Below are 27,104 nucleotides of genomic sequence, written 5' to 3' on the forward strand. Positions count from 1 at the left end.
AATCAGACTTCTAGCTCTAAAAATGTTGGGGGGGGGGGGGTGGCAACCCCCCATGTGCGGGCGAGGGTTAAATATCAAGATCATTATTGGTAAAATTAATTAAGTATAGTACCTATAATAGGTCTTTAACAGGAACGTATGTACCACTCCGTGAATATTGCAGCAAATTCATAGGTGGGCTCTGGAGCTGTATGGTCCATACACGTGCTTGCTTGATAGTTTATAAACATCATTTATTACCTGATGAAACGCAATCAAATAATAATTATGTGCGCAGTTTGCAGTGGGAATGTGAGCTGAAAGGCGGCTCTATGAGACGTGCCACAGCACGCATCACGATGATCGGCTTTTGATCGTCCATTACCTGTTTGCGTTTGGCGGGGTTAGCATCGGTCTCTTGTCAGTATTAATGCGTCCGATGTAGGTGATATCATAAGTGCTGTCCAACTTTATGAAAAGGTATCCGTTTGCTGCAGTAAGCGTCAATTAGTATGACAATACTAACTGACTGCATTGCATATTACATAACGCACCATACAATATGAAGTGGTAAGAAGTTTTGGGATACATTCTACAATTTCTTCAATCTAACGTCATGCAGTGGCAGATGCAGGGGAGGGCAGAGTGGGCATTTGCCCTCCCCATAGCTAAATTGTGTGGGTTAGACCATCTTTTTGCCCCTCCCAAAGCTTTCGGTAACGAGAAAATATAATAGGTACGGCGTCGATGCCTATCTGGACGAAAAGCAGGTCCTTCCGTCACAATCATTCTGAAGGATGGAGCTGACGGCTCGCTGCTCATTGTTTAGGCCGGTATGCTGATAACACATGGAACTCCCTGAACCGCACGCATGCAGATTGCAGATGAAGTGTAGCGTTGTAAAGTCACCGGCGCGACGGTGGGTCGGGGTCACCGAATGGGTCAGAAACTTTTGCCCTCTCCAAACGGATTAGCTGGATCCGCCCCTGACGTCATGTGACGTAAAACATACAAGACTCTGGACTTACGTGGGGACAGGGTTGACATCAATTTGATATCAAAACATGCGTTTGAAAATGTTTTTGAAATAAGTATAAAGATTGTAGGTCCTACGTGAATAACTCCTGAGCATTCAAGGTCACCTGAGGTTATCAACGCTAATTAATAAGGTCATGTCCTCAGCCTTGACTTGCCTCATCGATGAGCCTTCTTCAGGCCCATGATAACTCTAAATTTACAGATACCTAAATGCTCGTGCATTCATAGCTAGAACATGACAATATTTGTATATGTTTCGTGACACTTGTGACGTCAGTATTCAGTACATAAGCATCTGGTCCGACACATTTTGTACTCTAAATGGTCGTTAGTCTCCAAAGTTCCGTTTGAGCCCAAAAGCACGTCTGTATCTCGTATAGTTTCTTAGTTACGGGCCCTGGCCAGTTTTTAGTATCAAAATCGGCCATTATGACGTCACTCTGACGTCATTTCCGGCCGACCTATGGCAGCTAGAGTTGAAATTTAAACACAAGGTGTTAAATTGATTCTGCTGGAGATACTGTAAGGTTCTTGTTGATACATCAAGCAGATAAGAAGATATTGCAGAAAAACGGGAGGGGCTTTGTAGAGCCCCGCCCCCCCCCCCCACTCATGCTCGGGTTAACATGAGCCGAGAAGCGCCTCAAGCTGGCCGCATGCTGATGAAAGACGGCGACCGAAAAGTGATCAGTTCACATTGCAACCGTAAGCCGTAACCCTCTCGAGTGACCAAAAAAAAAAAGAAGAAATTCTCACCTGGCCACCGTTCTCACCTGGCCACCGTTATCACCCGCTGAGCGTTCTCACCCGGTGAGCGTTCTCACCCGGTGAGCGTTCTCACCTGATCGCAGTGGATGAGGACACGGCCGCCCGACTCCAGCGCCTCCGTGATAAACTTAAATATCCTGCCGGCCGGCAAAACATCAATCACAGTTCGTGCGAGCACCTAAAATAAGCAAATGCACAGGACCAACCAAATGTTGGTTTGTATTCGTACATGTTACGCGCGGGCGGCGCCCAAGTGAAGCGCCCTCTCTGTGCGCGCGCGGCTCTGCTGAGTGTGCCGCTGCGGCCCGGCCGGCGCGGCGCGTATAGTATGTCTAAAAAGAATGTCCCCTCGCCACCACGCGGCGCTGGTGTCGCGAGCCGGTAGTTGGCTGAATCCGGACCAAACCACGCATTCCCATGCGCTGGGCGGCAGCTACGCAGTGGCTGATAGTAGCGTAATCCCGAACCTTCGTGACACGACCTCGGGAAGGAGGGAGGGGTGTGGGCTCCCCCGCCCGCTAAGGAGCGGTGCGCCGCGCGGCGCGCGGCGCAGCCGCAGACAGGCTGACGGCTGTCTCGGCCAAAGGGCAGGGGTCACACACCAAGCCAAGGAGTGCTGATGAGGGTTCGTAGAGACTGTGAAGTTTTGCCACGTTTGACACGTTTGCTACGGGTGCCACGTTTAGCGACGTGTCTGAGGTCTGAGCCAAAAGGGAGCGTTGAAGAAAAACATCTGGCTAACCACATCGTGGTAATAGTGTGCCAATGCAGGCCTTCATGACCATAAACAGCTTTTCTAAGTTCGCAGAGGCCACCATTGAACAACAATATCCGGATCGAAGTAAACGATGCCGAGCTACTATCGCTGCAAAAACACTCCTGGAAATTTGTGACAGAAAAATACACTCGTCATTTTTGTTTTTGCTATTTTAATGTTTTGTTTCAGTTTTCCTTTAATTTATCAGAAAGAAAAACAAAATTGAAATAAAAAGGAAATTTTACATTATTTTCATAAAGTGAGAACTTTGGATAGTTCATCTTTGGTAGACGCCTAATAAACAATAGTGTTCGCCGAGAAAACTTATAACGCGTTAACCAGGTCAGGGTCAGGTAATATAGCCCAAGGCAAGAAATCGGTTTTTGATAAATAACCGCAAAATTGCCGCAGAGCCGCGGTTTTTGCATAATCGTTTATTTCGCCTCACTCAGAGGTGTCGAATGGTAGGCATACGTTTTGTTCGGTTGAGGTCAACTGATGTTGACCTCAAGGTCAACAATGCAAAATTTGCAAAACACCAAACCCCCCCCCTCTCTCTCTCTCTCTCTCTCTCTCTCTCTCTCTCTCTCTCTCTCTCTCTCTCTCTCTCTCTCTCTCTCTCTCTCTCTCTCTCTCTCTCTCTCTCTCTCTCTCTCTCTCTCTCTCTCTCTCTCTCTCTCTCTCTCTCTCTCTCTCTCTCTCTCTCTCTCTCTCTCTCTCTCTCTCTCTCTCTCTCTCTCTCTCTCTCTCTCTCTCTCTCTCTCTCTCTCTCTCTCTCTCTCTCTCTCTCTCTCTCTCTCTCTCTCTCTCTCTCTCTCTCTCTCTCTCTCTCTCTCTCTCTCTCTCTCTCTCTCTCTCTCTCTCTCTCTCTCTCTCTCTCTCTCTCTCTCTCTCTCTCTCTCTCTCTCTCTCTCTCTCTCTCTCTCTCTCTCTCTCTCTCTCTCTCTCTCTCTCTCTCTCTCCTCTCTCTCTCTCTCTCTCTCTCTCTCTCTCTCTCTCTCTCTCTCTCTCTCTCTCTCTCTCTCTCTCTCTGAACAATCTTCCTCGTGCGGTGCTGGGGAGGGGGGGCAGTCTTATAAACGCCGGGGAATGGATATGACGTCACTGGGCATTGGCTAAAGGAAACGGCTATTACGTGCAAAATTGTTTTAACGCATTTAATTTCATCGTATATTGACGGGATCCCAGCGCCCGATTTCATGAAGTTCGATAGTGTCTTCGTTTGCAGCAGCGCGAATTTTACGCTCTAAGAAAATACTCCCGCCATAGAAGTGGTGACTTTATTGGAATGGGAGAGCATATTTTGAATGAATTGTGTGCTTGATGCTTCCGCTTATTTTGGACTGTATTTTCACACATCCACTGCTGAGTGCTCGTATCACTATAAATATTACCTAATGCCGTGAAAAGAATAGCACTCCCTTTATAAGATTGGGCCAGTGCGGTCGCGCCCCGCGAGCTCGGCTTCACCGCTCGGCCGCTACGGGCCGAGGAAATCGGTCCTCGCCTGAGGGCAGGACGGAGGTCATGGAGGGAGCGCGGGGTCAGCCAGGTATCGTCTGGTCCCGAGCGGTTGCCCCTCCTTCCCCTCCCTTCCCCTCTCCGACCCTCCCTACCTCGATGGCGGATTCCGCCAAGTTACCGATTCGCCTACGGTGGGAGAGCAAAACCAGGGGACATACTTTTTAGACACACCGTACGTACGCTAGGCGCCGCGGCCCACGGGGCCTGGCGCTCGCCACGGGCACGCACGCGTGCTGCTGTAGTACCTACCCGATTGGAGCTCCAATACACAACAGATCTGAGACGCTGCCTCTGGCCAAACACGAGTCTGCATATTTCACGGGTCGTACATCACATTCCATGTGCCTATCCGCCATGCATAGTGCCTTTACCGCAGCGGAGTGTGTGTAGCAATGATCTCCTAATCCTATTGTATTTTTATGGCTTTGCACCTTCGTATGTACACTGGTCATACAGATAAAACAATGCCATATAAGAAAAATTCAGACATTTCTTAGCCCCACTGACACAAAAAATTAACAAAAACCCAAAAATGATTTTTGGAATTAAGACGCGCTAGATCGGAAAAATCCCCACTGTGAAATGGCTGGCTTGAACATCTTTGGACGGAGAGTCTACTTAACTGCCGGACGTTGGACGGACATTGGCCATACATTTTCTGCAACTGGCAACACTTTTCTACACCGTCCCCAACCACCTTTCGAAAGGCCCGTGCTTGTACCTTCCTGGAGGCCCATACTGGCATTTAAAGGCTGGCAATGCTGACGAAAACCTCTGAATGCTCTCACCGAAATCTATGGGCCCTGGATTGTCCTTTACATTGGTGCCAAGGCTTACATAATGTCTGAAAGGGTTTATGCTGATATGGGTGCAGGTTCAGCCATCTGTCTCACGCGGGCCTCTCACACTCACCAGTGGCCTGAGCCTGAGGGCTGGAGGGAGCCAATGAAATTGAAATACTTAATCCTTGATGCATGATACTGAGAGACCAGCATAAATCCTTACGAACATGAACTCCTTTGCAATTGACGTAAACCGGTCATGTAAACGGGGCCGCTTTTTGGACCATTGAGGGACCTAGGTAGATGCTACACACGGGTGCTCTTATGCCTAAAGTTATGCTCCATTGCTCTTTTTTCGTCACCAAAGTCCTACAAATTTTCCACGAGTAAAAACAAGCCAATTTATTTTGATATTCACGGCACTTACTTAGATACATTTACACGTTTAACAACTTCAATTTAGTTTTAAACTTTACCTACCAATCATTTATAAAAAATGGCTTGAATTGTGGAGAAGGTATGGATACCACTTCATAACTAAAAGGACGGGATAATTGGGTGCCTGTTGCTGTCTTAGCCTTTTGTTCATCCCATTTGGCCTTGCTATTCCTTTTTCATTAGATCAACCGTCGAACCAGTCGTTCTAAGCATTGGCGAAGACCCTCACATGCATTGCTCGAGATGGTGAAGGATCCTTCACCAATCTAAAACTTTGGTGAAAGGTATCCTTCACCAAAGAGATACGTTGCTTCACCTATGGTGGCTTTGTCCATGAATACCAATATCGGCAGGAGCGTAGCCAATGGGGAGGGGCCACGGGGGCAATGGCCCCCCCTTGAGCGCAGAAGGCGCCATGGGGGCCCTTAGGCCCCGGGATATTTTTTCAAACACTTGATAAAACGTCTTTTACTCGGAAGGAAATTGATATCGAAGTTTCATTTCTGTGGCCCTGGCTACCCGAGGTGCCCCTGATGACCCAATGGGCCCCTGCACCTATCCGAGGACCCCCGGTTTCCTGGGGCCCCTGGTCGCCTAGGGGCCCCTGGTCGCTTGGGGGGGGGGCTAGTCGCCTGGGGGCCTGGTCGCCTGGCCCCTGCCCCCTGGTCGCCTGAAAGAACGTTTGTCACCTGCAGTGGCATAGCCAAGGAGGGGGCCAAAGGGACCATGCCCCCCCTGGAAGCCAGAGGTCCTTATATCATAGGGGTCCCTGACTGACACAGTGGGCCCTTGGCGACGCAAAGGCCCCTGCGGCAGATCCTTTGACACAGCTGAGTAGTTATACTTTGGCCAAGAGAGCCCCAATTTTAGCCTTGGGGCACTATTGAAACCAGGGGGCCAGTTGGACGGGATGGGTCCAACTTGGGTCCAACGGTGTGTAAACAGAATCAATGCGTTCCGACTGTTGGTGTGACCCTATATCGGTTGTGAGGGAGCTCGGATCGGATCCACTGTCGATCTGAGGGGCCCCTATCGGTTTGAGGAGGCACTCAAATGACCTGAACGGGTCCTTAGTTTGTCTGAGAAGGCCCTCCGTCGGTCTGACTGGGCCTCTGGCAAGTGCAGGGGGCCTTTTGTCGGTCTGAGTGGCCCTCAGACGGCTTATATGACCCTCAGACGGCTTACGAGGCTCTCACGGGCTGTAGGGGCCTGTGGCGGTCTGAAGAGCCCTCATCCGACCTACGGGCCCTCAGACCGCCCTCAGAACCGGCTGGCGACTCTATGAAACTATTCGTGGGCCTATCTAACAGGGGCTCATGGACTGCTTAAGTGCTTACCCCCTCAGTTCTAACATTTTTTGTTAATAAATATTTTTTTTTTCTATTTATTTGGGCCCCCTCCAAAAAAAAAAAATAATGGATGCAACCCGATGACTTTTTGGATTTTGAGGGGGTTATCTTGGGCCCCTAAGCGTTTGGCCCCCTCCTTGAGGAAATCCTGGCTACGCCCCTGAATATCGGGCAACTAGAAACTTTTTTTTTTAACCTTCAAACATCATCCAGTTTACCTAACTCGCGCCTTAGTGGCGGTCTCAGCCAACTTCGCCCTAGTGGGGGGGGGGGGGGCATATGTTACCATCCACCTCTAACTCAAAAACTAAGAGGGCTAGAAAGACACGGTAAAAAGCAGTCGATAGCTCTCAATGCGTACGTTTGAAAGCATTTAAGTCATTTTTCATCTTAGACCAATAATGGGGTCACTGGAGGTCATCAAAGGTCAAAATTTGCAAAATGTCATTATATTTTTCAGAAAGGATGCATTTATCTCAGGAACTGTGATAGCTAGAAAAACGCACGGAAAAGCAATCGATAAATTTTGAACTCTTCTTTTAATTAGGTCATTATCAAAATTGACCTCAGGTCAATGGTTTAGCCTCTAGAGCGCAAAAACTCCAAAAATAGCTGTTTTTATGAAAAGTGTTTTCGACAATAACTTTTGATTAAGAAAAGCCACGACATTTCTATTGCCAGAATCGTGTTCCTCTTGTCGAGACACGTCGAATGAACTATAAGTTGACCTTGAAAGGTCAACTTGAAAATTTGACCTCAGCTCAAGGTCATGACCTGACCGAAAAAGGTCATGTCGCATTGCAGTCGATGCGTCTCGACAAGATAAACACAATGAGGCCCTCCCCAGCGTCATATCTATTTCCAATCGAGAGTTATCGGCAAAAACTGTTTGTAGCCTCAAATGACCTCGGATGACCTTTCTAGACGCCATCAGCAAAAAAAGGCACCTTGGTTGTCACGGGTGGTCCAAATCATTGTGATTCTGAGATATTTGGACTGCTCCTATGCGTACACACGGATCTAGAGGCATTTTTATTATTCTCCATTGACTTATAATGGTACCTTCCTAGTCATTGCAACACTGCAACAGTCCTCTCAGTACTGCTGGGGTCCTTCCATGATTGCCATTAACTGACATAACCCTCAGTAATATGTCAGGGTACGGGCCATCACATAACTTGTGGTGGCCCCCCTCAGTACTGTTATGGGCCCTGCTGTGGGCTCTCTCAGTACTGATATGGACCCTGTCACGGCCTCTCAGGCATTTTACAGGCTCTCGCATCTCGCACTTCTTCCAAGGGCCATCTCAGCACCGCTGTGGGCCCTGTCATGACTGGTATGGGCCCTCTCCTTCTCAGGCATAATGTGGTACCTCCCAGACCTTGCCTGGGCCCTTTCATATATTGAATGGGTCCTCTCAGACGTGGCATGGGCCCTCTTTGGCCCGGGCCCTTTCTACAGCCTGGGAAGATAGGACAAGGCCACAATCACCCAGGATACAAAATAAATGATTTTCTGTCACTTTTTGTTTGCTAAATTGGGCCCTTTTCCAAAAACATGGGCCAAAGCACGTAAGTTTTATTTTGGCGGCGGCACCTTGAGAAGGCCCCTTTTAGCTTGATTCCCCACTCCTGAAGTCATTTCTACAGCTCTGCCCAGAAGTCTTCTTTCTGCACAGCCAGAGAGTATTCCGTCCATACCTGACCTGCTGGCTGAAAGAGGGCCCCAGTGTTCAGAGTTATCTGCCCCCTTGCCCCCCTGTGGCACCGTCCCTGTTAAAAAGTTAAGCACATCTAAAGTACAACTTAAGCCTTAAGAATAGTCGAAATGCGTAATGTTGCATATTATTCGACTCGGCTGTTCAAGAGGAACCCAATGATACCATTTCGAAAGTATCTTTACATATCTTCGAAATCTATCGAAAGTATCCATATCTTTATTATGTGAGTGACAAGTTATTGGCACAAACGTCATTTGACCTCAGTTGACCTCATTTGACCTGACCCATTGATAAGTAAACCAAACAAAGAGCACCAAGTGACATACTGTTTGGTATGTGGTTTCAAAGCACAAAAGTGATAGAACGAAGCGGATATCTCCAGTATTTTCCGAATTGAATGTTTTCCCATTACCCATAGGCTTAACCCAAGCACCGACGGGGGTCTGCGCCAACTTAGAACCGACGGGGAGGGGGGGGGGCGGATGACCGCCCCCTGAGATCTCGAGAACGAAGCAAGATAGCGACAAGCGGTAAATGACATGGGGTACGCACGGACAAGGTCTACAATTTTTACGCAGGTCATTTTCAGGTCAGGTCAAAGATGACGTCACAGGGGTCAAAAAGTCAAAATGGCGGCGCTAGATTTGGAGTGTTTCTCGAATAACTTTCGCATTTGTCAAGCTAGGAACAAACTAAGGGCACCATCGTGATCCTCTCGTCAATCCGCATCGAACCATATATATGTTGACCTCGAAAGGTCACGGTCAAAGAATGACCTCAAGTCACGTGACCTCTAAGTCATCATGTAGGTATATCATTGATGCGTCTTGACGAGCTGAACACAATGAGACCATCCGCGCGGCTGTATCTTGTTCCTGTAAGGAGCTATTGGCAAAAAAACCTTTGGTGACCTTTGATGATGTCACATGACCTTACAGCTGCCCAACAGCAAAACAGGACTCAAGGTAGTGAAGGTGCGTATTTACAAATTGCAACCGAGCTCCGCCCGCCGCCGAACACTGGTCGGAAACGCCCTCACGAGAGGCCACGGGCGATTCCGGAGTTTCGGATTATTTTTTATATAGATCGATTTGAAATTGATCAAATTATTATACTTAGGCCAAAAAAACTAATCCGGGTGACCAAAAATAACTGTAATCAGCCCCCGAAGATGGGGTATCCCAAAACTCGGAAACTGACGCGGAGCAAGAGGTTTCTTGAGCCGGATATTCAGAGTCTTATTGCTGATAGACACCAAATTGAGATCCCACATATTATGCATCAAAATGTTCGTTATGAAGTTGCCGACTGGTCAGTGCAAAATTTTTGGTATACTTTTTCCCTAACTAAGATTTACTGTAGCTTTTTTTTATGAAGGCTCTCCTACAGTGATTCTGGAATATAACTGCTAAGTTTAGGTAAGGAAACAACAGGTAGTCCCATCTAGTTCCACTCTGATTTTTTTGTGAGATGAAGCAGGATTTAAATTTACACCAGGGCAACATAAAAGCTAACTGCGCATATTTGCGCAAAATTTGCAGGAGCCGCTCTTCCTACCCAAGTACCGCCCGCCCCGCCCCAGTTTCGGCTCGGCCGCCGCGCCCGGCTTACGCTGACCTGTGTGGCCTGCACGCATCCATGCGTAGTTGACTGGTATTAAAAACAGATGCGCTTGAGTTTATGAATTTTGTGAAAAGCGCATTTTATGTATGCATTTATGTATGCATTGACATCAAAAGCCTTCCACATATTGCGTGGCGATTACGGCTTGCATTTAGAGAGCCTTGCTATTGACAGCCATCACTCGGCTGAAGAAAGTGGAAATTGAAACCTTCGTGAATATAAGACGCTGCAAATATAGGATTCCTGTCAGTGACGTCAGGTTACCTTGGGCCGTCTTTTTACATTAGATCACAATTCCGGTATTTAACCCTGGCCGGACCGATTGGTTTTCTATATTGACCGGGGAGGGTTGGTACAACTCCCTCGCCGTTTCGCCTCTAATTGAGCTAGAGCCTCGCGGAAAAAAAACGAGCTTGTGTGCCGTTATAAGACGCAACAATTAGGTACTACCCGATTTTAAGGTCTTAGGTCAGCCAGTGGCCTCTTAGGTCAGGTAAGTGCCACAAGGCACGGGCTCGTTTTTAGGTAAATTACTTTGCCAAAAATGGTCGCACTGCCGCGATTTTGGCATCATCGTGTTTGTCTAGCTCAGGCGCGTTGAATGCTATACTTGGTGTTCGGGTGAAGTCAACTTAAGGTGTTAACCTCTGGTCAAGGTCAGGTCGGAGCCCCTCAGGTCACGAAAATGGTTGAAGGAGGTCATGTCGCATATCATTCGATTCGGCAGGTCTTCCTGAGTCCAATGGTGGCTTTCCCGACTCTCTAGCTCCATCTGATCAGGAGTTATTGACGAAAAACTTATATGGCCTTAGTGACGTCATAAATGACGTCACGCAAAGTCAACAATGCTAAAGTGAAGCACTGGACCTTGCAAGGAGTGCATGAAACCATTCCCGGTGCCCGAATAGCAGCTCCCAATTTCCCTTGTTGACTTAAAGTGGTGCTAGATCCTGTATTATACTCAGTTATGACGTCATAACTTAACAGATTCACGTCATATATTTAGTGCTTGACATCCAAATGATAGCTTACATATGACAGAGAAGGTATGTAAAGTTTTATGAAGTTTGCTTCACTAGTTGTGGAATAACAAGCAAAAAACTTTTGCGGAAAGGCCGCTGGCCTCTCGCTGGAGCGTTTCCGACCAGTGTGCGCCGTAGGGTATTTTATTTCCGCCGTAGTGTGTTTCACATAGGGCATTTTCCAACATACATCTGCCTGAACTTGGGGTAATTACAATTTGTCGGCTACGTTAAAAAATGATGCACGTTTTTTTCAGTATAGGTTGTCGCATGTGCATGGGCAATTCCACGACAAATCACCTAATTTTTTTCCAATTGTTCACCATGACCTCTCCGATTTTGCTCAAATTTGGCATGTAAGTTGACCTATGGGCACTACTTCGTCCCAGTAAATTTTTAGTCTCTAGGTCACAGGGGTCATGAGATATGGGTCATGCAAATTTTTAGGTTTTCCGGAACATTGAAATATAAAGTATTTTTTATCTCTGCAACGGTTCACCGGATCAAAAAAAGTTATATATGAAATAAGAAGCGCAAAGGCTGGTGCGTCTAGCAAAAATGTGAACGAAACCCCAAGGTCATTTTTTGACCCTTTGACCTCGTGACCTTTTCTTGACCCCGTGACCTTTCAAATTTGTCCTATTTTAAAAATTCTGATTTTTTCTATCAGAGATGTCTTATCCATGCTCTTAATAGTGGTATGTGATTTGGTTGGTATATCGGACCCGTTGACCTCAAACTGAGGTCAACAATGTTGTCATGACCTGACATGAAAATGACATCTGCCGAGAACGTCGAGAATCATAGGCAATATGGGTGTCATATGAAAGCTTACTTCACGGAGAATACATTGGTGGTGTTTTTGAGTAGGTATGGGCCGGGTCAAGGTCACATTAGGTCAGTGACCTCCCTACCCATCGGGCTCCCATGGATCAGCAGTGGCTGCTGCCAGTGTTGCCTGCCCTCAGCACTGCTCAGCACTGCCTGCCAGTGCCAGTGCTGCCAGTGCTGCCAGTGCTGCCACTGGCAGCAGCCAGTGCTGAGCCATGGGAGCCCGATGGGTATAGGGAGTGGTGGAACATCAATCTGCCCCCGAGTGTACCTACTACCTACCCTTCACCGTGCGGGCACTTGTGAACCGTTCTCTTTCATTTTCGTCTTCGTTCCTGCTATTTGCGTTGCCGAAACGAAGAAGAAATGCATTTTATCGGTAAGGTGGTCCTCACAGTATTACCAATACCATCGCATGCGCTTTTGCCATGCGAGGTGGCAAAAAAATCCACTCTCATTGAACACCGAAATCCTCGGCATGATGACATATATTTGCAAAATTGTATTTGTTCTTGTACTGGGACGCTGCTCGGACAGAGAAGTAGTGTATTTTTTAGTCTTGGGCATTCATTTCAAATGTGGGGAATAACCACTGCCTGAAATGCCGCTTCAGCTCCCGCGTCAGCTCCCGCAACGCAAATAGCAAAATAGCAGAAACGAAGACAAAAATGAAAGAACGCTTCACAAGTGCCCGCATGGTGAAGGGTACCAGGACGTTTCACCGCTTTGTACTGCTCGACTCCAATACCATAGCAGCCTTCAAACTGTTCCGAGTCTTCTGAGACTCGTTCTTCACAGCGCGTGTGTCACTGGGGTTTGTTTGAAAGAACTTCCTCGAACAAGGTGTATGAATGTGTGTGTTTTTGCGAGTGTGTTTATATGGGTATGTGTGCATTTTATCTCTGCTTTTTGAATAAAAAAGACGTTTTATGACGTTTTGTTTCCTTTTTTATTGTGTGCTGATCACTGGGCTTACCAAACAAATTAAATACGCCACCTTCAAAGAACACAATGCTGTGTTAGGTCACTGACCTAATGTGACCTTGACCCGGCCCATACCTACTCAAAAACACCACCAATGTATTCTCCGTGAAGTAAGCTTTCATATGACACCCATATTGCCTATGATTCTCGACGTTCTTGGCAGATGTCATTTTCATGTCAGGTCATGACCACATTGTTGACCTCAGTTTGAGGTCAACGGGTCCGATATACCAACCAAATCACATACCACTATTAAGAGCATGGATAAGACATCTCTGATAGAAAAAATCAGAATTTTTAAAATAGGACAAATTTGAAAGGTCACGGGGTCAAGAAAAGGTCACGAGGTCAAAGGGTCAAAAAATGACCTTGGGGTTTCGTTCACATTTTTGCTAGACGCACCAGCCTTTGTGCTTTTTATTTCATATATAACTTTTTTTGATCCGGTGAACCGTTGCAGAGATAAAAAATACTTTATATTTCAATGTTCCGGAAAACCTAAAAATTTGCATGACCCATATCTCATGACCCCTGTGACCTAGAGATTAAAAATTTACTGGGACGAAGTAGTGCCCATAGGTCAACTTGCATGCCAAATTTGAGCAAAATCGGAGAGGTCATGGTGAACATGCCTAGGTGATCTGTCATGGAATTGCCCGCATATTTTTGCCATTTAGGTTGTGTGTTTTTTTTAACACTCGCCAGTATAGGGGGAGTGGTTGAACGGACCCTTCGGTTTTTCGTGAATAACTCGAGTAAAAAACGTCCGATCGCGACGAAACTTGCAATACCCTCGAATTTATCAATTTTACACCCACCCTCAAAATTTCATGACCCTGACCCAAATGACCGTTGACCTATGACCTGTTTCTCGTGACCATGTTTGGCCCGAATCGCGATTCGGCATATGCCGGCTCGCATTAGCCGTGTGTTTGCAGTCTTTTCGTGGTTTCAGGCGTTCAAACATGTGACTACTGCTGGTCCCATGCAGTTGTGTGGGTGTCAAGGTCACCTGAAGGTCAGGTCGGGTCATTGACCATTGATGACCTCGGTTCTGATAAAAACGTCGCAGAGACGTTGCCAAAGCGTTCTATACTCCTTGTAGTCACGTTGCGGAAACGTGGTGACAACGTTCCAGAAACACTGTTGGTACGTTACAGAAAACATTTCATAACGTTGGCGGGACGTTGTAAGAACAGTTTTGGGACGTCACGGCCACGTTACAGAAACGTTGTGATGACATTCAAATGCATGGTCGGATGACGTTGTCACGCCGTTGTCTGGAGTCTACAAAATTACGTTGTCACAACGATAAATCGGGACGTTGTGGTAACCATTTGACAACGTTTAAACGACGTTGTAACAACGGCAAATTGTTAGCTGGGTAGTTGCTTAGCAAACCAATCTTGTTCGCATTGAGGAACTTTGAAATGCCTTTGTGATGCAAAATATTATTTTTTCATTAAAAGAATTGATTCAGTGTTGCACTTTATCTAGATTAACAATCGGACATTGTAGGTTTGACGACTTTTTGCCCCCCGAACTTCCCTGGAAAATCCCCACCCTTGGCCTTGGCTATGAGACATAAGGGACAAGAACACAACACAAGATAGATTTTTTTTTTTCTACACCGCCACCCATGAACAGGTGACCAGGAGTGCCCCCTCCCTCTATCCCAGCGACACACAGAACCTTACGTTAACACCAGTGAACTTAAAATGATAAGTCGCGGCACTCCCAGCTAAGAGTAAGGAAAAAACAAAAAAAAAGCAAAAAACGAGAGTAATATCAGTGGAGAATGCATGCTGTTAATATAGTAGCTTAACCCTATTCCTGGCGGGCTCCGCCGGGACAAGAAACTGGCGGGGGGGGGGGCCGATTCGGCCCCCCCTGAGATCTCAAGAACGAAGCAAGATAGCGACAAGCGGTAAACGGCATCGGATACGCACGGTCAAGATCTACAATTTTTACTAAGGTCATTTTCAGGTCAGGTCAAAGATGACGTCACAGGGGTCGAAAAAGTCAAAATGGCGGCGCTATATATGGAGAGAGTTTTTCTCGAATAACTTTCGAATTAGTCAAGATAGGAACAAACTAAGGGCATCATCGTGATCCTCTCGTCAATCCGCATCGAATGATATATATGTTGACCTCGAAAGGTCAAGGTCAAAGGTTGACCTCAGGTCACGTGACCTCGAGGTCATCATGTATATCATTCGATGCGTCTTGACGAGCTGAACACAATGAGACCATCCACGCGTCTGTATCTTGTTCCTGTACGGAGTTATTGGCCAAAAACCTTTGGTGACCTTTGATGACGTCACATGACCTCACAGCTGCCCAACAGCAAAACAGACCTCAAGGTAGTGAAGGTTGATCGTATATGAAGTCATGTATGGTATATGGGGCCATTCCGACCCGTTTTAGTGGTAAAAACAGGGAGTTGATTTTTCCCCCATTGACTTATAATGGGGAGGTCGCGAAACTGACCTGACCTTAGGTCACCGATATCAAAATTCCGAGATATACAAATTGCACATACTGGTACCCTAACTAAAGCCTGAAGAGAAGAAATTGATCGGTCAAAAACTCTAGCTCTGGCGTGATTGCAAACTTTTCTGAGGCAGGGTCACCAAACCGCCTCTGGTGACCTGACCTGAGGTCAGATCAACTCAAAATTTTCAGACATGTTGCGTAGAAGCCTTTTAGGAAAAGTCAGAAAATTTGAGCTTCCTAGCTCAACGCGTTTGGGAGAAATAACCAAAAAACCTCAGGGGGGGGGGGCTCCTGAGGCCCCCCCCCCGCCAGGAATAGGGTTAAGAGAAGCAAAGTGGTCACAACTGAAAACAGTTGGTGACTGCCCTTCTACGCCAGGAACACCCACTGATGCACACTTACACAGGGTATTGTTAGTGGGAGGAAGGGATTAGAGGGAGCACTCATACATACATGGTGGATGGTCGTAGGTAACATTTCTGGTCAAATTCAAGCAAGGTCATTCACTGAGCCTCTGTAAAGCTGTCCAACTAAGCAGAGCTTGTCGTCAGACAGCCCACAGAGGCCAGTTCCGAGGTGGTTGGAGTAGAAAATAATGCAATATAACGAAAATGAGAGGTAACATCAACGAGAGAGGAAAAAAGACGGAAAGGAATACAGTTGGGAAGGAAAGACGGGCAAGAGAACTACTATCCTACAGTAATTTTTAATGTTTGACGGCCAGGCGGGCCGCGAGCCCCCGCCCGCACCCCCGGAAAAACATCTTTCCCGAGGGTGCCCCCTAACCACCGCCCGGGCGAGGGGAGCGCCGACCCGACCCGACAGGCCGGCGCCCCGCCCGCCCGGACGGCCGACCGGTCCCTTTCAAGTGGGACCGGTACCCAGGTTGGCCCGGATGGGTCATAGGGGCGGGGGCCCAATGCTCGGCAACGCAGGGCTCCGCCACAGGCCGGCGGAGCCCGCTTTTACGTTAATTAGCTTACGCGGTTACCCTGTATGCGTGCATTCATTCCTCCGTAAGTCGTTCACAGCATCCTGTCCACATCCCAATAGACCTATAATTGCTATGGAGTTAGTATTCAGCTATCATAAGCTGCTTCGATGTTTCTTTTATTGTTCTTTTTGATACAGGTTCAGCTCTAATGGATGGGAAATGCGTTGCAATCATTGAGTTCCAAATTCGCGGACCAATCCAGGCTAACGTCTGGGTGCGGTATAATTTGCTTGTAAATGGCTCCATAAAATGTTTTGTGTTTCTGCTTTCTCTATTACCGGGTTGGGCTGGCTGGAAGAGGGAAATGATGGGTAATGCTGATCTCAGATGGATTATATTATACATGAGTGATATGGTTTGCTGTTGGGCAATGTCTTCTAGTTTGAGTAGCTTTAGTTTGGCAAAAATTGGACTACTGTGAGCCAGCCTGGGCTGATCATCAATAATTCTGATAATCTTTTTTTGAAGGGTGACTAGTTTAAGCATATGCGTTTTTGATGAGTAACCCCAAAGGAGACAGCAGTAGTTAAGGTATGGTAGAACCAAAGCGTTATATAAAAGAAGTCTATGCTTTCTGTTTAGAAAATGCCTGGAGCGACCAATTATACCAATATTCCGGCTTATGATGTTTGAAGTGCAATTGATGTGACTTTTCCATTTGAGGTCATTATCGATTAATACACCAAGGTATTTCACTGTTTGTGTTTCTTTAATTGTAATTCCATTCATTTGGATATTAATGGTGGCTTTATCTTTCTGATTGCTGTATATCTGGAAAGAAGTTTTATCCGTGTTCAGAGCTAATTTATTTGTATGGAGCCATTTGCAAATTTTGGGAACTTCCTCATTTAATGTAGACTGCAATTCAGCATAGCTTTTTCCTTGAAATACCAATGTTGTGTCATCTGCATAAAGCAAAGGTTTGAATTTGGTAGAAATATTAGGGAAATCATTAATAAAAAGAATAAAAAGGAGTGGGCCAAGGATAGAGCCTTGGGGCACGCCCACTGCTATTCTTTGCAGGCCAGACATGGTATTGTTGAATTTGACACTTTGATATCTGCTTGTTAAGAAGGAGCTAATAATTGAAAAGAGTTTGTCTGTGATGCCATATGCTTTGAGTTTGTTGCATGAAATTGAGTGGTCTACTGTGTCAAAAGCCTTTTTTAAATCTAAAAATATGCCACAAGAAATCATGTTTTGCTCAAAGCCCTCAAGCACCATGTTCTGCAGCAGAACGATGGGCATGTATGTAAGTTGAGTGTCCCGGTCTGAAACCAAATTGATCTGAACTAAGTATATTGTTTTTTTCTAGGTGTGCTGCAACCCTGGTATAAATTACTTTTTCGAGTATTTTAGACATGTAGGGAAGAATACTAATGGGGCGGTAGTTATTCATATGCGTTCTATTACCTGATTTATAAATTGGATTAATCACTGCAATTTTTAGCAATGATGGGAATGTACCAGAGCTGAGACATAGGTTGTAGAAGTGAACAAGATCCTCTAATATTGTTGTGTATGTCAATTTGAATAATTTAGCATTAATGCCATCATAACCAGATCCTACATTCTTCATACCTTTAATGATACTGATAAGCTCTTCTCTACTAATTGGTTGGACAATTCTCGTGTTATTTCTGCAGCTTTCAATAATTGAATGCGAGTGATCACTGTCTCTTCCAAGTCCCTGTTGGATCTTCTTTCCAATGGAACTAAAGAAAGCATTGAAATTTTCAGCTATTTCAGATTCTTTTTCAATAACTGTGTTATTATGTTGGAAAGAAGAGGGGTAATTGTTTTTGGTTTCTTTGCCAACAGTATATTTCATCATAGTATCCCACATTTTTTTGCTTTCATATTTGTGTTTCTCAAGTTCCTCTTCTATGAACTTTTGCTTTGCTTTGCGGATCACATTATTCAATATGTTTCTGTATTTGTTGTATCTATTTTTGTTTTCAATTGTAGGCTCTTTTAATTTGGCCTTGAAGAGACTACATCTATGCTGTATCGAGCTCAATATAGCAGGAGTTATCCAGGGCTTAACCCGCGCCCTGCTGGGGGGGGTGTTTGAACACCCCCCCCCTTGTGGTTTTTCGCGAATATCTCAAAAAACGGCGGCGCGGAGCGCCGCCGTTTTTGGTACACCTTATCATACATCAATTCTACACATGTTGTGAAGATTTCAGACCAAGGTCATTCAAGGTCAGGTCACCAGGTCACTTGAAGTGACCTCACCTCATAAAAAGTTTCAATGTCTGTCATAGCTACACCGAGTGACCGATCGCTTTGAAACTTTCAGCGATTGCTAAGAGCAATAGCATGTACAAAATGTATATCTCAGAATTTTGATATCAATGACCTAAGGTCAGGTCAATTTTGCGACCTCCCCATTATAAGTCAATGGGAGAAAATTGAAATGCGCCTCTTTTGGACGAAAGACATTATAAACACTCCCAAACACTGAATTACAAGTGGTTTAGACACACTGAACATGAAAATGGTGTCCGTGACCCCTGTTTATGCCCTGAGGTCATCTTAGGTCACGAATGGTATCTAACAGTGTTTCGCAAATAACTTTTGATAGAGGCATGCTAGAGCAATGAAAACGCCTTAGATGTGTTCAGCTCGACGATACGGATCGACTGATATGCAACATGGCCCTTTCCGGTCAGGTCATGACCTTGACCTGAGGTCAAATTTTAAAGTTGACCTGTCAAGGTCAAGTTATAGTTCATTCGATGCGTCTTGACGAGAGGAACACGATGCCGGTAAAAGTAAGCTCGTACAAGGCTTGGGTCAAAAGTTATTGCAGAAAAACTGTTTCCGAAAAAATCGGCTATTTTTGCAGTTTTTGCCCCCTGCAGGCAAAACCGTTGACGTTAGGTCAAATCTGAGAGAATTACTCAGAAAGGGCGTTAATAGGGCTATCGAATGCGCTTTTCAACGGCGCTGTAGCTCTATTGGTTCCCGAGTTATGCGTTGGCTTCTTGGAAATTTTCGACATTCGACCTGGAAATCGGCGAAATTTTGCCTTCAATGACCTCTGGTGACCTGACCTTTGACCTGACCAAAAAATTGACCGAAGTGATTTCGTCATTATTTTTGACGCTCTTTCGAACGCCGCCTTCCGCGTATCGCTACGTGGCCCAGGAGCCGAGTTAGAAGGGGGGGTGTTCAAACACCCCCCCCCCCCAGCAGGGCGTGGAAATCCAGGACCCCCAGCCGGGCGCGGGTTAATGGAACTAGTTTTACGACTTGGTGTATACTGATGTTTATTAACCCGCGCGGGGCTGGGGGGGGGGTAAATTTTACCCCCCCTCGCGAATTTTTGCGATATCTCAAAAACGGCGGCGCGCAGCGCCGCCAAACTTTCAGTACCTTTTCTTACATCAATTTAACACGTTCCCTGAAAATTTGAGCGAAATCCGTCGGAAAATTTTTGAGAAATTGACGTTTTAGTGACGTCATGTTCGCCATTTTCGCCTCAAAAACGGCAAAAGTTCAAACGCCGCTAACATCTTCATTTTTAAAGGAATCAAGACGTAACAAAAAAGGTTATACGTAATTTTACTTTGTCTATCAAATGGCTATCTCGGTTTTTTGAAAATTTTGGACTTTGGCCAAATTTTTTTTTCAAAAAACTAACTTTTTTGGGAAAATCATTATAAAATCCAAAATTTTGAGTCTATCGAAAAAACCGGAATATATGTCATAGAAGTGGACTATGTGCACCTACATACCAAATTTTAGAAGAATCGGTTCAAAAATGTGGGAGTTATTCAAAATTTTATGACGTCACGACACACAAACTTTTTGAAAAATGACTTTTTTGGAAGTTCTAGACCTCGTACGGAAACAAAAATAGCACCATTCGATTCGCCGTGAAAAACCGCATCAGATAGACACCTTTTTAGGCCTTAACAACCAACTTCAAAATTTGACCTCACTTGACCTGACCTTGACCTGACCTCGACCTGAAATTCATCCAGATGTGGTCCATATCACTTATTGAGTGTGCCTATTGAATTCTATGAGTAAAATGACCCATAAAACATGTGTCGCACATGCCCTTTTCTATATTTTGTTTTTTGGTGACCTGACCTGACCTGACCTGACCTTGACCTTGACCTCTGAATGATATTGTATGCAACGAATATTGTCTTGGTAGCCTAAGAACACGTTTTGGGCGATCAGTCTCAGTCCATGACTCCATTCTTCGGTAACTACGGTGCAAGGCCGATACTGTAGAAACTTGCAATTTGTACCCTTGACCTGACCTTGACCTTGACCTCAAACTTTAAATTAAGTACATGTTTTTAGTAGTTCGTGATGAGAGCTTTCGATTGGCGTTTGAATTTTCCAAATCGGACCATTAGTTCGGGAGATAACAGGGGGGGGGGGTAAAATTTACCCCCCCCAGCCCCGCGCGTTCGGCTGGAGACCCCAGCCCCGCGCGGGTTAAGTTGTTAGGCAAAGTAAGGTGGTTATGGTCAGGTCAGGCTAGGTCAGGTTGATTTAAAATTTTCATTCTAATTTGACATAGGTACCTGCCTATGCTTTTGCTCCAGCCTGAGCTTCATTAGGTAATGAGTTTATTTTGTTTTGTTTTTTATCTATTATCTAAATAAAAATAAGAGCAAGTAAAATACTCAGCAAACCGGGGTACCTATCTGGATGGACCGTTCTGTTGCTTCCCCGGCTGCCACCTGCTACCTATTTGATATAACTGAATGCCCTGACACTGGCATTTGTGAGTGGACTGGACATGCACTGCTGTGGGGTGGCTATGTAGCCTGACAAATTAAACGCACGAGGCGGCAAACGAAAGAGCGCGACGAGACGCTTCAGATGAGTACTTTAAAGTTGAATTTTGAGGTCACAGGTCGGGTCAAGGTCAGGTCAAACACCTGAAATCGGGCTTCCAGTAGCATGGACTTCAGGACTTCGCAATGGGCGCCTCTCGCCATAAACTCTGTCAAAACGGTGCACAATTCATCTTATAAGGCCTACGAGAGTGTCAGCTCCATGTAGGGGTCAGTCAAGCATAGGTCAGGGTCAAGGTCAGGTCAACCGGGTAGGCACATATCCCCGAAAATCAAAACTGATATTCGCAGCCTGTGACACATGTTTTATAGGTAATTTGGGGCGTAGAACACGATGGTGACATTCATTTTATCATATGTGTACGTGTTTGGCTCAAAAAGTTCAATTTAAGAAATTCATGTATCATGGTCGTGAAGTAGTCACGAAAAATTGCCAAGATTCAGTTCAAGATTATGGAAAATGCGGAACGATAATCAATAATCGAAGATAGCCATTTGATTGATCATGGTATTGGCAGTCTAATGGCGTTTACGGCATGTCTGTATGTCTATTCTGTGATTTTATATGATTTTTTGAACATATGCCGTTTTTGGTCGAAAACTCAGAAATCATGACGTCACTAAAACCTCGATATCTCAAAAATTTTCCGACCGATTTTTTTGAAACTTTGTCACAATAAACTCCAATCAATTCCCTACAGGTACACAAAATTTGGCGCGCCTGCGGCGCGCCGTTTTTATGCAATGGTCCGGCGAAAAAAGTGGGGGCGTTTAACGCCCCCCCCCCCCCAGCAACTCGCGGGTTAATCTTTTGTCCATGCCTCTACCTGTTTCACCTATATATGATTTTTTTTCTTAATTACGGAGCGAGCGAAGCGAGCGTAGTCTTTCCTTAGATTAACGGAAATTTCTGAGTATGAGCGGCCGGCCGGCCGGCCGGCCGGCCGTGGTCACGCTTTTGCGAGGCTTATATCTCAGCAACCACTTGACCGATTTACACGCGGTAATTTTTGTAGGGTAGCTTCATTCCTTCTACCAAGTATTGGACTATTCCTGATGCATGTGGGTGACCCCTTATGCACGTGCCACGTGCAAAACGAAGAGGTGTCCGTTTTGTAATTGTTGCAATATCTCGGTAACTACTTGGCCGATTGCGCTGAAAGTTGGCATGTTGGTAGGCACCCACTAGGCACTACCTATACATGTGCCAGAGTTGGGGTGCTGCTGCACGTGCGCACGTGCAGGGGTCGTTTCCAGATCTCGGGAACGGCTGGACCGATTGCGCTCAAATTTGGTACACGGTTAGGGACCGGTCAGTAGGGTGCCGTGCACAAGTCAGTTGGGACCCATTTTGCACGTGCGCACGTGCAGGGTGCCGCTTCCAGATCTCGAGAACGGCTGGGCCGATTGTGCCCAAATTTGGCGCATCGCTAGAGACCAGTTAGTAGGGTGCCGTGCACAAGTCAGTTGGAGGTACCCCCTCGCAATTCGCACGTGCAAGGCCCACCCTCTCGCTCGCTCCGTTAGTCGCCCCAAAAGGCGATATCTATCTATATTATGAATTATAACATGTCCGTCCATCCGTGCCCGCGTCCGTCAGGACTTATGTGTCTTATTGCGCCTGAAAGGCGCCGCGTATCGGCGTGAAATTTGGCATGCCGTATCTGTGGGCGTGGGCGGCCTTTGTATTAAAATTTGGGCGTGATCGGACCAAGGGTGCGCCGTCGGCACGTGCAAAAGGGTGCTCCCATAGGGATAGCATGGTGTCGGCGAGAGCGGCGGTCGGCCGAAAATCGGGCCGACACGGCTCGCTTTCCGGCTTGATATCTTGGCAACGGGTGCTTGCAGCGAGAAGCGGTTGCCACCAATGGATAGAGGAGAGATGGAACTAGCGTATTGATATGGATTTATAGCATAGCACGCGACACGTGCAAGGTAAAACCCCCGGTTGTGAAAAATGACCGATTTCGTGCATTGTGGGAAGAAAATCGATGCCGCTGGAAAACGGTTTGACGGAATAAAATCGGTGTTGTATCATTTTACAAACAAATGTACGTGCTATGATAGGAAAGCAAATAAAAAGTGATGATCCTTACCATTTCTTTAATAATGAAAGATTTATTTGAAAATTTAATTCGCGCGGAGCGCGGTGTCCTTTACAACATCAAAACGTATTGAAAACGCTGATCAATGGCCATGAAACCTACATATTCGGAAAGAGCATTCTTTTCTGACCAATATCCACCCAAAATATTATCGAAAAGTCTATAAACTTTTGTGAAAATGACTCAAACATACGACCGTGTTTTGTTAACGTTACAGGTATTTTTCGATAAAATCCGATCGATAGCTTATGGCCGGCAGGTCATACAACTTTTCACAATAGCTATCAAAGCATGGGCTGCAATGCACCACCCGTAAAGGGGAATTCCAAACACTGACAATAAGCGCCTACCAGTAAACAGCACATTATTGTACTAGGAATAACTCAGCTGCTACTGGGCCGATTGCGCTGAAACTTGGACTGTGGGTGGAGGGGACACTCACCTGGCGATGCATGGTCATGTGTGACAGGTAGGGTGGATCGATTGCACGTGCGCACGTGAGGGGTCCACTTATACATCTCAAGAACGGCTGGGCCGATTTCGCTAAAATTTTGTACACTGTTGGGGACAATTTAGAAAGGCGGCTGGCACAAGTCATCTGGAGTCTCAGTTAGCGCGTGCGCACGTGCAGCGGGCCGCTTTTATATCTCAAGAACGGCTGGGCCGATTGCGCTCAAATTTGGTACATTACTTTAATCGAGGATGAGAAGGGTAACTACGTGTAGGTTATTAGTAAGGTAGGGTATAGGTCGGTTAGGGTTGGGTAGGGTGGTTTTGAGTTCGTTAAAGGCAAACCATGAGAAGGGCTCTAACAACCCGCAACCAGCACCAGCATACCATGCCGTTCAAACAAATATCCAACTTCGACAAAATAAGACAAATAAAAATCAAAAGTTCCCCCACCCAAACTAATGCCCCCTCAAACGCATCTATCAAAACGCACAGTTATAGCGCATAACATGCCATCTAGTCTAGTCTATATATTATGAATTATAAGTCGTCCGTGCGCCCATCCGTGTGTCATGTCTTATGTGTCTTATTGCGCCTGAAAGGCGCCGCGTATCGGCGTGAAATTTGGCATGCCGAATCTGTGGGCGTGGGCGGTCTTTGTATTAAAATTTGGGCGTGATCGGACCAGGGGTGCGCCGTCAGCACGCGCTCGCGTGCGCCATAGGGTTAACACGGGAAACGGTCAAATCGAAGATCGGGCGAAAACCGGCCTGCGGCGCCCACTTCCCGGTCCCAAAACTCGGCGACAGATTGCCGTAGCGAGGTGGGGTTGCCACCACTGGATAGAGGAGAGATGGGCCTAGCGTATTGATATGGTTTCATAGTGTAGCACGCGCCACGTGCAAGACAGCACCCCCGGTTGTCAAAAAATGACCGATTTCGTGCATTGTGACGGGAAAATCGATGCCGCTGGAAAACGGCTTGACGGAATGAAATCGGTGTGGTACCATTTTGCAGACAAATGAATGTGTAATCAGAGAATAGCAAACAAAAACTGATGATCCGTACCATTTCCTTAATAATGAAAAATTAATTTGAAAATTTGATTCGCGCGGAGTGCGTTGTCCTTTACAACATCAAAACGTATTGAAAACGATGATCAATCGTTTTGAAACCTACATATTCGGAAAGAGCATTCTTTTCTGACCAATATCCACCCAAAATATTATCGAAAAGTCAATAAACTTTAATGAAAATGACTCAAGCATGCGACCGTGTTTTGATAACGTTACGCGTATTTTCCGACGAAATCGGATCGGTGGCTTCGGCAGGCAGGCCCAGGCAGGCCATTGAACCTTTGACAACAAACGGTAGCGGAAGGCACCTCTCGCCGGGGGAATTCGCCAGTAAGTCAGATAAATTTATTCTTGCAAAAACTCAGCCGCTACCGAGCCTATTGTGCTGAATTTTGGGACTGTCAACGGGCACATATCGAACGACACATTACCATATGTAGGGTGCTAAATGCTAAGGCACGTGCACACCTGGAAAGGAGCAGTTTCCTATCTCAAGAACGGCTGGGCCAATATCTCTCAAACTTGGTACACATTACAGAACCCGTAAAATCAATTAAATACCATACAGTTATCGCGCAAACATGGCCATCTAGTACTGGTAAATTATAAGTTGTCATCATCGCTGTGTCATGCCTTATGTGTCTTAAAGCGCCGGAACGGCGCCGCGTATCGACATGAAATTTAGTGGCCACAAACTTTGGGTGGGGCTGACCATCGTATCAAAAGATGGGCGCAATCGGACCAGGGGTGCGGCGTCAGCGCGTGAATCTCTGCCCCAGGCTGGGCGCGGCCGGCGCTGAGCAGAGAGCACGCGCTTTAGGCTCAGTTGTTCGCTTAAAAAACTGAGTGAAAAACATCAGAGCCGGGAGGTCGTTGACCTTTGACAACGAAGGCCGACACAAGGCACCGCTCGCCAAGAGGATTCGCCAGTAAATACAATTAATTTGTTTTTGCAATATCTCAGCCGTTTCTGGGCAGATTTAGCTGAAACTTGGACTGTCGGTGGTAGTGTAGTGTAGTGTAGGGTAGGGTAGGGTAGGGTAGGGACTAGGGGTAGGGCTGGGTAGGGTAGGGTAGGGTAGGGTAGGGGTAGGGTTGGGTAGGGTAGGGTAGTGTAGGTGTAGGGGTAGGGTAGTGTAAGGGTAGGGTAGGGTAGGGTAGGGTAGGGTAGGGTAGGGTAGGGTAGGGTAGGGGTAGGGTAGGGTAGGGTAGGGTAGGGTAGGGTGGGGTATGGTTGAATTGAGTAAGATCCTAATTTACAAAGGGCTCGAACAACTCGCATGCATCACCATCATACTTTACAGTTCAATTAAAAGCAGTTACCCAGTTCTTCACAAATAATACCAATAAAAATGCAAGTTTCTACACCCAAACTAATGCATCCGTTAATCATACATATCAAAACATACAGTTATCGCGTAAACCTGTATTCTAGTAATTTATTGAGGAGTATCTTGCTGAAGAAATTGAGCACATCTTTTCCAGTTTCATGAAGCTTAAATATCCCAAAGGCTATCTCATTCGTCTCAAGAAAAAAGCGTTGAACATTCGAAACAGAGCAAAAGCTGAAGCGAAACGAAAGAACGACATAAGATATATTTCTTTACCGAACTCAAAAGCAGCCGAAAACATCGCGAAAGAACTTGAAACGACAGGCGTCAAAGTCGCATTGACTTCTGGCAGAAAAATAGGAGAGCTCACGCAAAAGAAAATAAGTAAGAATGTAGATCTTAGCGTTGTATATCAGGTACCCTGTGGGCATTGTGAAAAATCATATATAGGTGAAACAGGTAGAGGCATGGACAAAAGATTAAAGGAACATAGGAGACCTGACCTGACCGGAAAAGGTCACGTTGCATATCAGTCGATCTGCAACGTCGAGCCGAACACACCTAAGCGTTTTCAACGCTCTAGCACGCCTCTATCAGAAGTTATTAGCGAAAAACTGTTAGATTCTGTTCGTGACCTGACATGACCTCGGGGACATAACAAGGGGTCACAGTTGCCATTTTCCGGTTCAGTATGTCTATTTTACCTACATCTCGATGTTTGAGAGTGACGAGTGTCTAGAATAGCGATCGTGTAAAACAGACGCTTTTCAATTTTCTCTTATTGACTTATAATGGAGAAGCCGCAAAATTGACCTGACCTTAGGTCACCGATATCAAAATTCCGAGATAAACATTTTATAGATAATGTTGCTCTTATCAATCGCTGAAAGTTTCAAGGCAATCGATCAATCGGTGTAGCAATGACGAGCATTCTTATTTTTTTTCTGAGGTGAGGTCATTTGGCGTGACCTGGTGACCTGACCTAAGGCGACCTGGGTCTGAAATTTTCAC

The 27,104-nt window shown here is 46.0% G+C and overlaps 1 protein-coding gene across 1 annotated transcript in view; it reads right to left on the bottom strand.

Annotated features, from left to right (window-relative positions):
* Window positions 1–1,841: 1,841 nt before the first annotated feature.
* The window catches only part of LOC122363854 (dual specificity protein phosphatase 1-like), a gene marked incomplete at its 3' end in the record, with an annotated part of 117,430 nt that continues 92,167 nt past the window's right edge, over window positions 1,842–27,104 (bottom strand). The window contains exon 5 of the mRNA XM_043333647.1: window positions 1,842–1,922. Within this exon, the coding sequence (XP_043189582.1) occupies window positions 1,842–1,922 (81 nt within the window). The remainder of the gene's footprint in view (window positions 1,923–27,104) is intronic.

Source organism: Amphibalanus amphitrite, unplaced genomic scaffold (assembly GCF_019059575.1).
Source record: "Amphibalanus amphitrite isolate SeventyFive unplaced genomic scaffold, NRLGWU_Aamphi_draft 000643F_arrow, whole genome shotgun sequence".
Classification (NCBI taxonomy): Eukaryota; Metazoa; Arthropoda; class Thecostraca; order Balanomorpha; family Balanidae; genus Amphibalanus; species Amphibalanus amphitrite.